Genomic DNA, 13,743 nt, shown 5'->3' with positions numbered 1-13,743 from the left:
TAAAAATCCCTGAACCTCCCCCCCCCCCCCACACACAAAATACATTTATGCCCCGCCTCTTTTGTGACCCCAAACTATGCCTTTCCATCTCTTTCCTTAATTCATTCTTGTGCTCCAGGGATATCACTGTGGCCTCCATAGAATGAAGGGCAGGGCTGAGAGAACACAGCACAGTCTCTTTATTGGAAAATAAATTGTATAAAATACACATATAAAAACACAGGCTCCCCCCCAAACCTGTGAGGGTTACTAAGAACCACTGACAATAACTTACTGTAAATACACTATAGATTACTGCCATAGAAACCTATTCATAACTTATTTATCCTAAAATAATTCCTTCATGGAATCCAATGGGCACATGCTGAAGAGCCATTTGTACTGGCCAGCAAGACAGAGACAAGGCCTGTCAGATTCCCACATGATCATTAGCTCTAGGCAATGCCTTATTCAAGAAATTAAAATACAATTGATAAAAATGTAACATTTGGGAGTGGCGAGTGCACTGTGGAGTCGACGCACTGGGGTATCAGTCTGTTATATGTTGATATCATCAATGGACCAGTCCTTCCCCACATGAGGTGGGTGGTTTATAGTAGTTAGCAGCAGTTTCCTGAAGAGGCTCCCCAAAATGCACACGGGCCACAGAATTCCATAATGAGGCAGGTGTCTGGAGCCCGTGAATCCGGTTCTGCCGTCACCTCTGTTGCCGGAAACATTGGTGCAAAGCCTCAGCCGGGGATTTGAGCTTGTGGAACTCCATCTGGATATAGTCCGTCAGCTCCTTCCTCATCTCCTCCTGCAGAAAGCACACACTCACATCAGAGGTTTCAGCAAAAGGACAGACCCAATGTTTATTCCATTAGGGAAAGGTAAGGGGAAATATTCCCCATGTTTAACATGAGCTCAGTCAGTTGGGGGTATGTATATAAATATACCTATGTTATTGTTACATACACATAGCCCATTCCTCCGATTGATCAGAAATTGTGATAATCGTATGAGCCATTTCCTATCACCCTTAGACTCACAGAGTCACGCAACCCCCCTTACCTTGTTCCTCTGTAAAGTGATGCATTCTGGGACTTGAAGTCCCCCTTAGCTTTTCCGATTATCTGTGCTCCACCCACTATGGAAAGCAGAGGGACTTCCCAGAATCCATCACTTCACAATAGTATAAGGTGGGGGAGAGACACTCTGAGCATAAGATGAGTTGGGAAACGGTTCTCAGGAGTAATATGGTTTCAGGGGTGTGAGTGTGTGTCAGTAATAAATACATAGTGTTGACTGAGCTCAAGTGGGGGGTTGCTGGCTGCATTACTAGATTTCTTTAGCCAAGAAAGAAGGTGTGCTGGTATGTTGCTTCTTGCCTATGGCTAGAGTGCAACTATTTAGCCAATAGGAAGGACTGGCTGCAGGACTTAGTCAGCACATGTGGTGAGCCCTGTCAATCAGTCAGGGAGCTTTATTTTGTTGTGTAATGACAAAAGTATAATGAAGTGACGACACCTTGTAGGCTCAATTACATAAGGCACATTGTTGAGAGCCAGCAGTATGTGTAGTGTATGTTGTTCCTGACTGACATACGTGTTACATTGCACCATTGCTGTTGACCATGACAACCAATCAGATCTTAGCTTGCATTATTTATGCATTATTTAGCTCTTAGGTTAATTCAACAGCTTATTTGAAGGCATCTGTACACTGCAGCAGGTAGAAATGGAAGGGCAATAGAATTGGATAGAGGGTACCTACAGCTGATCTGTTGTCAGCCCTCAGCTTATTCAGCACTGACTCCAGACTGAAGGGGCTTCCCACCAGCACAGTGATTCTCTAGAGAGAGAAAAAGAGATGTCAGCGTAGGACTTTGCTGTGTCATGAACCCACTCTAGGCCAAAAACGAACGCAATATCTACTCACCTGCCCCCAGCGAGGGACATATGGTGGTTCATTAGGAAGCACATCATTCATTCCTAGAACAGAGGCACACAGTATGGAATGTAAACAGGCCCTTTCCATAGCATACTAACCCGACTAGTGTTTACACCATGACAGATTGGTGGGGTTGTGCATAGAGGAGCTTTCCTTCTCATCTGTCCCTGGGGAGAACTTGTTTTTATCCCAACTCAAGCACTGGTATATCATAAAGTTCCACCCCATTTAATGGCTACTCTTGCCCCATCATGTCCCTGGCATTGCTCACATATAACTATTTGTGTCCACTCACCTACGTGCCACAGAGGAAGTATAATGGGATTTAGGGAGCACTCCGCTATCAAGCGCCCAATGCCTGCAGACAGAAAGAGAGGGAAAAAGGCCAAGTAACCCTAAGCTGAAAACCCCGCTGCCAGGATCCCCCTTAACCCCACTCAGTAATACCACTTACCCCACTTCAGCCTGACGCAATCCTGAGACATATTCACTTTCCCTGGGAGAAACACAAAAGAAGAGGATTATCTCGTTGCAGTGGGAATGTGCTGTTGTCTAGGGCTAGAGAAACATGGAAATGAAATGGATGCATTGGTGCAGTATAATACAAGGACACCGATCTACAGGTACCATACTCCAGCCTGTTAGTTCCAACACTGAACAAACACTATTCTGCTCTGGGACCCTCTAATTTATACTGCTAACACCCCCCCCCTTCATTCCTCTGTACTTGGCACACACCCCCCCAGGAATCTGAGAGAATGCTGCAGCCTCTCACACTTCATCTATTCCTGCCTCAGCCCCATCTCAATTAAAGGAACAGTAACACCAACAAATTAAACTGTCTTAAAGTAATACAAATAGAATGAACTGTTGGGCTGCACTGGTAAAACTGCTGTGTTTGCTTTAGAAACACAACTATAATTTATATAAACAAGCTGCTGTGTAGCCATGGGGGCAGCCATTCAAAACTGAAAAAGGAAAAAATGCACAGGATACCCTGCAGATAACAGAGAAGCTCTGTAGTATACAATGGGATTCTTCAGAACCTACTGTGTATCCTGCGCTTGAATGGCTGCCCCCATGGCTACACAGCAGCTTGTTTCTATAAACTATAGTAGTACTTATCTGTTATCTACTGTGTATCCTGTGCTTGAATGGCTGCCCCCATGGCTACACAGCAGCTTGTTTATATAAACTATAGTAGTACTACTTATCTGTTATCTACTGTGTATCCTGTGCTTGAATGGCTGCCCCCATGGCTACACAGCAGCTTGTTTATATAAACTATAGTAGTACTTATCTGTTATCTACTGTGTATCCTGTGCTTGAATGGCTGCTCCCATGGCTACACAGCAGCTTGTTTATATAAACTATAGTAGTACTTATCTGTTATCTACTGTGTATCCTGTGCTTGAATGGCTGCCCCCATGGCTACACAGCAGCTTGTTTATATAAACTATAGTAGTACTTATCTGTTATCTACTGTGTATCCTGTGCTTGAATGGCTGCTCCCATGGCTACACAGCAGCTTGTTTATATAAACTATAGTAGTACTTATCTGTTATCTACTGTGTATCCTGTGCTTGAATGGCTGCCCCCATGGCTACACAGCAGCTTGTTTATATAAACTATAATTGTGTTTCTGAAGCAAACACACCAGTTTTACAAGTGCTGGGCAGCAGTAAAAACAGTTTTATTTGTTGGTGTTATGGTTTGTTTATGAACAATAAGAATCCGCAGCAGCAGCAGCAGCAATAACACAGGTCCAAATTGACATAATCCAATGTTGCTCTCCATCTGTGACATCTAATATACTAGTGCTGCCCAATGTAGAATTCTCATCATGAGTTGGAATATAGAGCTGCCTATAGACAAACAGAGCTGCTTGGGGATGATCTGTGCCCTACTCTGACACACTCATGTGCAGGGACAAATCAGGCTAATCAGACGTAGGGAGAGCCAGTGGGAGAGGAGCACATACACTGGCCAAAAAGCTGCTGGCTCAGTCTGGAGGGGCAAAGTGTGTGGCCACCTTTAGTCATAATATTACCCTCTGGAAACACATGGATCCAGTCACCACAGTTCAGCTTGTCCAGGATGAAGTCCATTCCTCTTTGATACACTCCATCCCCTGCAAAATGAGATTTATTACTTTACATTTATTAGCTGGCCACACAGCCATGTGACACCCCCTCCTCTCTAATGCATCTAATTTAGTTCCCATCCCAATAGCAGAATAATCCTTCCCATTCCCACTAAGTTCAGAGAAAACCATTTTGTCTTCATCCAAATGAGACTGTTCCTTTTCCCCCCACTCTCTCAGCTGCTCCCAACAATAAGCACTGCACTAAATAAACAGGACATGCACTACAGCTGCTGCACTAAATAAACAGGACATGCACTAAAGCTGCTGCACTAAATAAACAGGACATGCACCCGCCATGCACTACAGCTGCTGCACTAAATAAACAGGACATGCACTAAAGCTGCTGCACTAAATAAACAGGACATGCACTAAAGCTGCTGCACTAAATAAACAGGACATGCACTAAAGCTGCTGCACTAAATAAACAGGACATGCACTAAAGCTGCTGCACTAAATAAACAGGACATGCACTAAAGCTGCTGCACTAAATAAACAGGACATGCACTAAAGCTGCTGCACTAAATAAACAGGACATGCACTAAAGCTGCTGCACTAAATAAACAGGACATGCACTAAAGCTGCTGCACTAAATAAACAGGACATGCACTACAGCTGCTGCACTAAACAGGACATGCACTACAGCTGCTGCACTAAAGCTGCAGCACTATTGTACCCTGCACACAGGCCTGGGCTCATCAGATTCTATTATTATGATATTACTGAGTGTACAGTTGGCCACCCTCTTGTTTGTGTGAATGGCAGGAGATGACTTATATAGAGGAGGGGCAACCCTTCACATTTCACATCCCAAGTAAAGAGACGCCGCATACAACAGACCAAAAATGACAAAAGGGGTGACATATTATTAGTCAGGTGGCTATTTCTATGTGTCACTGAATGACATGAGGCCCAGTGAATGTCAGCAGGTGGAACTAGAATCCAAGGATGATGTTCTCTCATACACTACAGCACTACAGAACCTACCCCGACACACAGGTACACACTTCCCCAGGCTGAAGAACAACGAGTGAAGCTCTTGGGTAAAGCAGATATCAGCAGCTGTGGGAGTCCTGAGATAGACAAGGGCACAGTAAGACCTGGAATGGCACATACATATACTGTAGCAGTGACAAGCAGAGGTGCAGAAGTGCACTTACCACCTCATTCTGGGAAAGTTCCACAGGTGCTTTAACTTGAGGATTCCTGGGCACACAGCGTCAGGGAAAAAGCAAATATAGGAGTCAAGAAACTAAAAATGTATCAGCCTAAACATCATAGCTAGGAATCAGCTCCCCATTCCCATGGCTCCACATCTAAGCAGAGAGTGTAGGATAACAAGGGGAAAGAAAGTGTAACTATCTGCTGCTCTAACAACACCACACTCCAGATTATATGGCCACACTGCTGAAAGGATTTCTACAGTAGCCCTAATAGCCATACACAGGGCCACACTGATACTTCAGATAAATGGGCAGAACAATCAGAATTGATACTGTGACTCCTATCGCTTTTGAATTGCCTGATGACCCAGCAGTAACATGCATTGCACACAACACAGCTGTGATCCAGCACAAGTTACATGATCCAATGTCAGGCAGCAGCAGCAATAGTAGTATCATCCCTTTATATCAAACTGCTGCCTTGCTTCAACTGAATGAGCTAAACAAAACACAGGTCAGTGATCCAAACATCCTTCTCTTTTGGGAATGGGAAATGACAACAGTGCTTCCCAAATGCTATTACACAATGTTATGTCTTACCCCAAAGATGGGGATCATCCATGCATGACTGATGGTTCGATATGGTGATGAGTGGGGTGTCTGGATGGCGTCTCTCAATCAGCTCGTACAGAACCTCCTTGTTGTGCACACGGAGACGATTCATATATTCTGTGTGACCCACAAGAAACAGAAATTAGACATCCAAGTGCCAAACCCACATTCCTTTATTTAGTCAGAATGTCCTGCAGCAGGGTGAGGAGGTTCCAGGGGGTGGCACTGGATAAAGCAGAGGTACAGGGGAGGGCACAACATGGGAGAGAGCAGGGGTTTGCTGTTGCTAGCGGGTGGGTTTATCAGGTAACTACGGAGCTGTGAGAGAGACAAATATAAGGCACAGGGTTGGACTGGCCTGCCAGGGCCCCAGGTAAAAACCCGGTGGACCCCAGCTTTGGTGGGGCCTCTGACGGCACGGTCCTGGTGACACATATGCAGGTGGTGGGCGGCTTGGGCCCCACTAAAATGAAATCACAAATGTTACTGGTTAGTACTTGGCAGTGGGCCTGCTTCAATGACTTTCACCCCGAGCTGCCTGCATGCTGAGGACCCTGCTCTGCTAGGGACTGTCCATGCCTTACCCCAATACACTGCACGGAACTTGTATGTTTCAGGCAGGAGGCAGCTGAACACTTAACCATTCTAGGTGCGGCTTTTGATTGAGTCAGTGTAAGGGCTGCCCTGACAATCATTGGCCTGTCCTGTTCCCTCACTTCAGTCTCCAGCAAAGCAGCTCCACACTCAGCACAGCCAATGTGTTTAAGGCAGCACATTGCCTCTATTAGAAGGAGTCACTCTGATTGACATCTGCAGCACACTCAGCTATTTCTCATATTTCATTTTGCCTCCCCCCTTAAACCACTGCAAGTGATCATGAACTTGCCATTCCCAGACATCTGCCATGTTGTGCTGTGACCCCCTGTCACCATTTGTTAGCGGCAGCTAGAGAGAAAACTGACAGCTAGAGAGAAAACTGACAGCTAGAGGTGGCAGCTCAATCTTTCTTCCCTCTCATGGTCGTTTACTAAGAGAAAGTTATTGGATTTTTACACTTGCAGAGCTAAATGAAAGTAGGTTTTAATGATGATCAGAGTGCCATTTGTTCCTGCAGGGTTGAATGTATTGTATAAGTGGCAGGAAATGAAGTCATGGAAGTGGAATCCAATATATACACACACATTGAATGCAGCCTACATTTGGACTAATCTATAGGAGTGGCTTGTTGGGCTGCATAAATGTCTGACATCAGAACACTGCTCATTGCTAAATGACTAAATGACACACATACAAAACCAATGTTATCTCAATATTTAGCTACTGATTGTATATGAAGTGTTCTATGTGCAGGAGAATATCAGAGATAAGCAAAGCCACCTGTGTGTGTGTGTCTGTGATTTTCTGAAGGTAGATCTGCTGGTGAGGAGATCCCAGAGGAGGGAAGTGAATTCATTGCAGGATTGGGGCTCACGCTGACTGACTGTCACTCAGTGGCACTTTGTTTTGTTGTTGTTGTTGTGTTGTGTGAGCAGCGTGTTGACTACACTGGCCGCATAGGGACACTGTACAACATGGACACCATTTATATATATATATATACACATCTATATATGTACCGTATGGCACCATCAGCCCAAGTGTAAATTGTCTGTTGTACCGTATGGAAATGATTTACACTGCACATCATGGACACCATTTATATATATAAATACACACACACAAATCTATATATATGTGTATATGGAAATGATTTACACTGCAGATCATGGACACCATTTATATATATATATATATATATATATATATATATAGAGACATCTATATATACAGTATGTACCGTATGTAAATGATTTACACTGCACATCATGGACACCATTTATATATATATATACACACAAATCTATATATATATGTACCGTATGGAAATGATTTACACTGCAGATCATGGACACCATTTATATATATAAATACACACACACAAATCTATATATATATGTGTATATGGAAATGATTTACACTGCAGATCATGGACACCATTTATATATATATATATATACACACACACAAATCTATATATATATGTGTATATGGAAATGATTTACACTGCAGATCATGGACACCATTTATATATATATATATACACACACACACAAATCTATATATATATGTGTATATGGAAATGATTTACACTGCAGATCATGGACACCATTTATATATATATATATACACACACACACAAATCTATATATATATGTGTATATGGAAATGATTTACACTGCAGATGATGGAGGGCAATAAACAACAAGTGTAGCTGATCATGTGAGTAGAAAACTGCTGGTTTCTTTCCTATAGTTAGCGCCCATTGCAGTTTTGTTGTTGCAAATACAACTGTTCATTGTGCTATTGGTGGTGGAGGGGCCACTGAATACTCACTAGTCCAAGCCCAGCTGTACGTGCCCACGAGTCCCGTGACAAGTGTGCTGCTCACGTGCCTGGCAAGACGAGCCCGGCCAGGGAATGGCCAATTCACCAGCAGCGGCATCTTCCTGCCACTGATCCCAATACACTCACACTGCTTCCGGATAGAGAGCTCGCAAGTCTCACCTCGCGAGACTGTAGCGTGATGACGCTGCACGTACCCGCCATCGTCAGGAGACAAGTCGACGCTGCGTAATTCAGTGTTCCTGCGTGGAACAGTTGGGCGTGTGCTCTCGGGGCGGCTTTACTTGTTTTTACTTTAGCGTCGGCTCCTAATAGTTTTCCTCTGCTTTTCCTCTGCTTACTGGGGCTCACACCAGCTTTTGTGCAAAACATTGCAGCCCATTCTGTGCCCTGATAATGTGGCTGTCTGTAGCCGCCGCCGCCGCCATGTTTCTTCCAGGAATGTGTTCCCTTGTCTAGGCGAGAGCTCAGCACAGGCTGGAGATATGAGAGAGAGAGAGAGAGGTTTTCAGCTCACACAGCTTTCCTGCTTCCCATTAATACTCCTCCTCATTACTCCTCATTACTCCTCCTCATTACTCCTCATTACTCCTCAGCAGCAGCAGCACATCCTTTACTCTCAAATGGAACCAAAGAGGAGGCCGTTGTTGTGCAAATAAGAGGCATTTCCCACAAATCCCATGTTTGGGGCACAAATACAAAAGGAGAGCAATTCTGCTTGTCACTCACAAGTATTACTCCAACGTCGCAAAGTCAATTTTCCAATTTCAGAGTCATTCTTGGTGTACTTCCACCATCAAATAGGCCAAATTCGACTTTGATTTGAAATGAAAAAACATCAAATATTTCACCATTCGAAAATCAAAGTACTGTCTCTTTAAAAAAAAAAGTCGCCACCTTATTAAACCTGCCGAAATGTTACCCTATGGGGACCTCCTAGAACCTATAGCCAACATTTAGCTACGTTTTTAGAAGTCAAAGGGTTTTTTTTTTTGAAAATCGCTTCAACAATTAAATTGTTTGGATTGAAGGATTTAATCGATCAATCGAACGATTTTACTTTGATTGAATATTCCCATATTCGATCAAAAAAACTTCGACTTCAAATGTCAAACTGCTACAATTCAATGGTCGAATTTCAACGTTTTTTCACTTCAGAATTCGACCCTTTGTTAATGTGCCTCCGAGTGTATCTCTATTAGTTATAGATAACATCGTCTCAAGACAACTACATAAATAACTAGTATTATAGCACAAATTGTGAATTAATGGTTTGATGCAAATCCAAAAACAATGCTCTCATGAAGCAACAAACTTGAAATTGCATAACCGCAAAGTGCAAATAGACTACTGGCAAATATTTCTGGAACCACTACAAGAGAAAACATTTACTCTTCATACCACAACACTTCTTAATTTAAAGTGACCCCACATAATCCTAGCTTTTATATATTTGGATGTTCAGAAAAGAGACCACCTTAGGATTTTCATTTCATATTTGCACATTTTATGTTTTGTTATTTAAATGGCCTTTTATCCTGTATGAATACTTCATATCTTGCTCGGCATTCTATTCAATATAATACAAAAGAAAAAAGGGGCACATGGATGACAATTTAGGTTAGACATGTGCAGTTTCCCTTATCCTAATTTAGAAGAAGGCAATGGGTGAAACTGAAACATGAACCTGAATTTTTAGGCATTTTTTCCTTTGACATCAGGGTGTGTTTTTTTTTTAATTAGAAATGATTGATTTTCAAATAGAGTACAGTACAGAGAGTCGTGGTTAGGCTTGGTCAGTTGGTGGTTATTTGTGTTACACAATGATCATTTACAGGTCATCTTTCTTGGTTTAGAGCTGAGCAAAAATGACACTTACTGAGCTTTTGTATCAGCCAGTCATTCCCACTGGTGTGGACCCCTAGAATGCCTGCCCCTCCCCTCACAGTGACAGCCTTGTTTAGAGGTGCCAGTCTCTCTTAATGAGCAAGTGGAAAGCTGCTCTCTACATACTGCTCACTATAGTCCTGCACATTTACAATATATGTTCCACATGTGCACCAAATGAAAATAAAGTGGAATTTTACCAGAACCTAACTCAAAGGGGGGAATTCACAAAAGTGTCGGTCAAATAAGTAACCCCAGAAGTGGCGGTCGACAAATTTGTAAAATGTCGTACGAACGGCAAATTCACAAAGGCAGATGTTACCGTCTCTGAATGTCTCGTAAGTCGGACACTTTTCTAAAATGTCGTATATCTTTTCATCGTACAAACGACATTTACCAAGACTTTTCAAAAGACAATTTGACAGACATTTTCATTTTGGAGAGCCTAAACTGTCTGAAAAATTGTCGGTAAAAAAAATGAGTTTACGAGTAATTCATAAAAATGTCGGGAAAAGTGGCGCCGAAAAAACCACGCCCACTTTTAACGACACTAATTCAAAAGTGTCGTACATGTCGGAAAATTGGCGGAGAAATGCTCTGTGAATTTGTCGGCTGTTGCTACGACACTTTTGACAACATTTTAAAGACATTTTTTCGTTGCCGACACTTTTGTGAATTCCCCCCAAAGAATTGGTGTGTTAAACCCTAATCGTTCAAAAACATTTATCTAAAATCCATGAGAAATGACCACTTACATTTGAACAATAACAATGCCAAATTACTTACAGATCTACTAAAGCAGACTAATTTAAGAGATACATGGAGGATCTTTGATGCTACTAGTAAGGATTGACTTTTTATACACATAATGCCATGCTACCATGGGATACTACTACCAGACCTCCTTTCAAATTCATTTTTCTCAAGTTATTAATTTGAGTAAAGATCAAAAATATGCTTATATTTATTTTACTTCAAGTTGAATTTAAATTCCTTAAAAGATTTAAAAATTTGTCTTGAGATGGTAGACAAAATGAATGACATTAAATCTAAGTACTTCAATCTAAGAAATAAAGCACACTCTTTCTAACATAAAAACATGGACAAATCATGAACCTATCTCATTTATTAAGAACAACGAGAATAATTTAACAAAGGGTCCTCTTGAAATAATGGAAACTTTACGTCAATTTTATAAAAAATAAAATTCTCCCACAGAATCCAACGAAAACGAGAGGAAATGTCACGGCCGGCACCCTAAATTCAGAACCAATTCTAAGCACCCTGTTCTCAACTCTTGCTTCGGCCTTTAACAGCCGCCTTTCACCTCAGGAGGATCCCTCGGCTAATCGGATGCCGCCAGGTCTTGATAAGAGAGGTGCCAAGCGAAGGGTTCTGAACAAGCAAAGGGGCATAACGGTAGATCAAAGTCTTTAGGGCACAAGGTCACAATACAAGGCGTAGACAGATCAGGTCGGGGCAGACAGAGTACAAGCGGAGTCAGACTGTCAAAGGTTAAACCAGGAGATCAATCAGAAGGGATTCGGATACAGAAGAGTTGGTTACCAGGCAGGGTCAGGATTTCAGAAGTCAGGATAGTCAGTAGCATGCAGGGGTCACAACAGGTAATCAGATCACAAAATTCAGAAGCTTAACAACACAGAACCACCAGGAACTCACTAGGAGAAAACCTATAACAGGCAATGCTAAAATACAATTTTCCCTTTAAATATGTTTACATTTTGCGCGTTGGCATCATTACGCCTATAAACTGGGAGGAGGCGCGAGAGCGCGGTGGGCGTCCCTGCTGGCCCACTAGGCCACCAGGGTGAGTAATCCTCACAGGAAATCACTTTTTGGACAGTTAAATATTCTAGTCATAACTCAGGAAGATTTGGATTTTCTGAATGCACCTATTTCTGAATAGGAAATTATTTCTATAGTTTCTTCCTTTAAAAAAAAGGAAATATCGGAAGACCTGATGGTTTGACTAATCCCTTTTATAAACTGATGACAAAGGCATTTTCTCCAATCCTAACCAAAGATTTTTATGGAATTATATATTCTACATTCACGTCTAAATACTAATATTCTAATATAAGGATTATACATAAACAAATAGGAGACCCTATGGTTATGAATTCATATAGACCAATAGTCTTAATTAATCAAGATCTTGACTAAGATTTGTGCAAACAGCCTTGCAATCATCACCCCAAAGCTATTCTCCCAAGAACAAGTATAAAAGGAAGATCAAGTATCAAAAATAGAAGAATGTTGTTGGAAATAGTTTTTAAGGTATTATCCAATAGTATATCCCTACTGCCTTAATAGGCATTGATAGCAAAAAGATGTTCGATAACGTATGTTGGCACCATCTTCAAGACTTGATCCAAGCTTTTGCTTTTTAACGTTCTTTTTTTAACTTAAATCATTTCCTCTATTCTACACCCAAACCCAAATGCTAGCAGCAGGTGAACTTTCCAAACAGTTAACTATCCACAGAGGAATGCATCAAGGATGTCCCCCATCACCTCTGCTTTTACTTTTCCTTACAGCCACTATTTATATCTCTTTATAAAGCAGAAACCAGGCATAAAAATAAGTTGAATAAATTGACAGTTTTCACATGACATGATACTAATTTGCAGATCTCCCGTCAATTAAGAACATCATCAAACTATTTCAAATGGATAAATGTTCCCCTAAATTTGAAAGGAAGATTTTTTTAAAATGCTTTTATTTGTAAATTGACCAATTATAAATCTCCACCTTCTTATTAAACAAATATACAAAGCTATGGACACAAATCTGTTAACATTTTTATGTAGAGATAAAGTACCAAAGATTGCTTTACATAAACTTAGAGAATAAAAAAACAGTGGTGGATTAGATTTAAGTGGCTTCAGAAATGTATTTCTTTCTTTTCAGTAATTGTTATTGGCATTTTTAACTTAAATCATTTCCTCTATTCTACACCCAAACCCAAATGCTAGCAGCAGGTGAACTTTCCAAACAGTTAATTATCCACAGAGGAATGCATCAAGGATGTCCCCCATCACCTCTGCTTTTACTTTTCCTTACAGCCACTATTTATATCTCTTTATAAAGCAGAAACCAGGCATAAAAATAAGTTGAATAAATTGACAGTTTTCACATGACATGATACTAATTTGCAGATCTCCCGTCAATTAAGAACATCATCAAACTATTTCAAATGGATAAATGTTCCCCTAAATTTGAAAGGAAGATTTTTTTAAAATGCTTTTATTTGTAAATTGACCAATTATAAATCTCCACCTTCTTATTAAACAAATATACAAAGCTATGGACACAAATCTGTTAACATTTTTATGTAGAGATAAAGTACCAAAGATTGCTTTACATAAACTTAGAGAATAAAAAAACAGTGGTGGATTAGATTTAAGTGGCTTCAGAAATGTATTTCTTTCTTTTCAGTAATTGTTATTGGCATTTATAGTGTAAACCACAAAGCATCAAATAAGAACAATTTTAACATACATGATCTTATTACACACATCAGTAATTGCAAAATAAATATGA

General features: G+C 41.1%; 1 protein-coding gene across 3 annotated transcripts; it reads right to left on the bottom strand.

Moving 5' to 3' along the window:
- Positions 1–156: 156 nt before the first annotated feature.
- tafazzin.L (tafazzin, phospholipid-lysophospholipid transacylase L homeolog) lies at positions 157–8,829 on the bottom strand. Of its 3 annotated transcripts, XM_018228596.2 has the most exons (10): positions 8,284–8,821; positions 5,839–5,967; positions 5,236–5,281; positions 5,063–5,148; positions 3,983–4,063; positions 2,387–2,428; positions 2,228–2,290; positions 1,921–1,973; positions 1,756–1,833; positions 157–799 (listed from the first exon to the last, which is right to left on the bottom strand). In XM_018228596.2, exons 1-10 carry the CDS (start codon positions 8,390–8,392, stop codon positions 698–700), a joined length of 789 nt encoding a protein of 262 aa, XP_018084085.1. In that variant the 5' UTR covers positions 8,393–8,821; the 3' UTR covers positions 157–697. The 3 variants fall into 3 exon arrangements, with proteins under 3 accessions (XP_018084085.1, NP_001079572.1, XP_018084086.1); NM_001086103.1 differs by lacking the exon at positions 2,228–2,290 and having other exon boundaries at positions 8,284–8,397; XM_018228597.2 differs by lacking the exons at positions 5,063–5,148; positions 5,236–5,281 and having other exon boundaries at positions 8,284–8,829.
- Positions 8,830–13,743: the final 4,914 nt, after the last annotated feature.

This window comes from Xenopus laevis, chromosome 8L (genome assembly GCF_017654675.1).
Source record: "Xenopus laevis strain J_2021 chromosome 8L, Xenopus_laevis_v10.1, whole genome shotgun sequence".
Classification (NCBI taxonomy): Eukaryota; Metazoa; Chordata; class Amphibia; order Anura; family Pipidae; genus Xenopus; species Xenopus laevis.
This window is presented reverse-complemented; position numbering and strand designations above follow the sequence as displayed.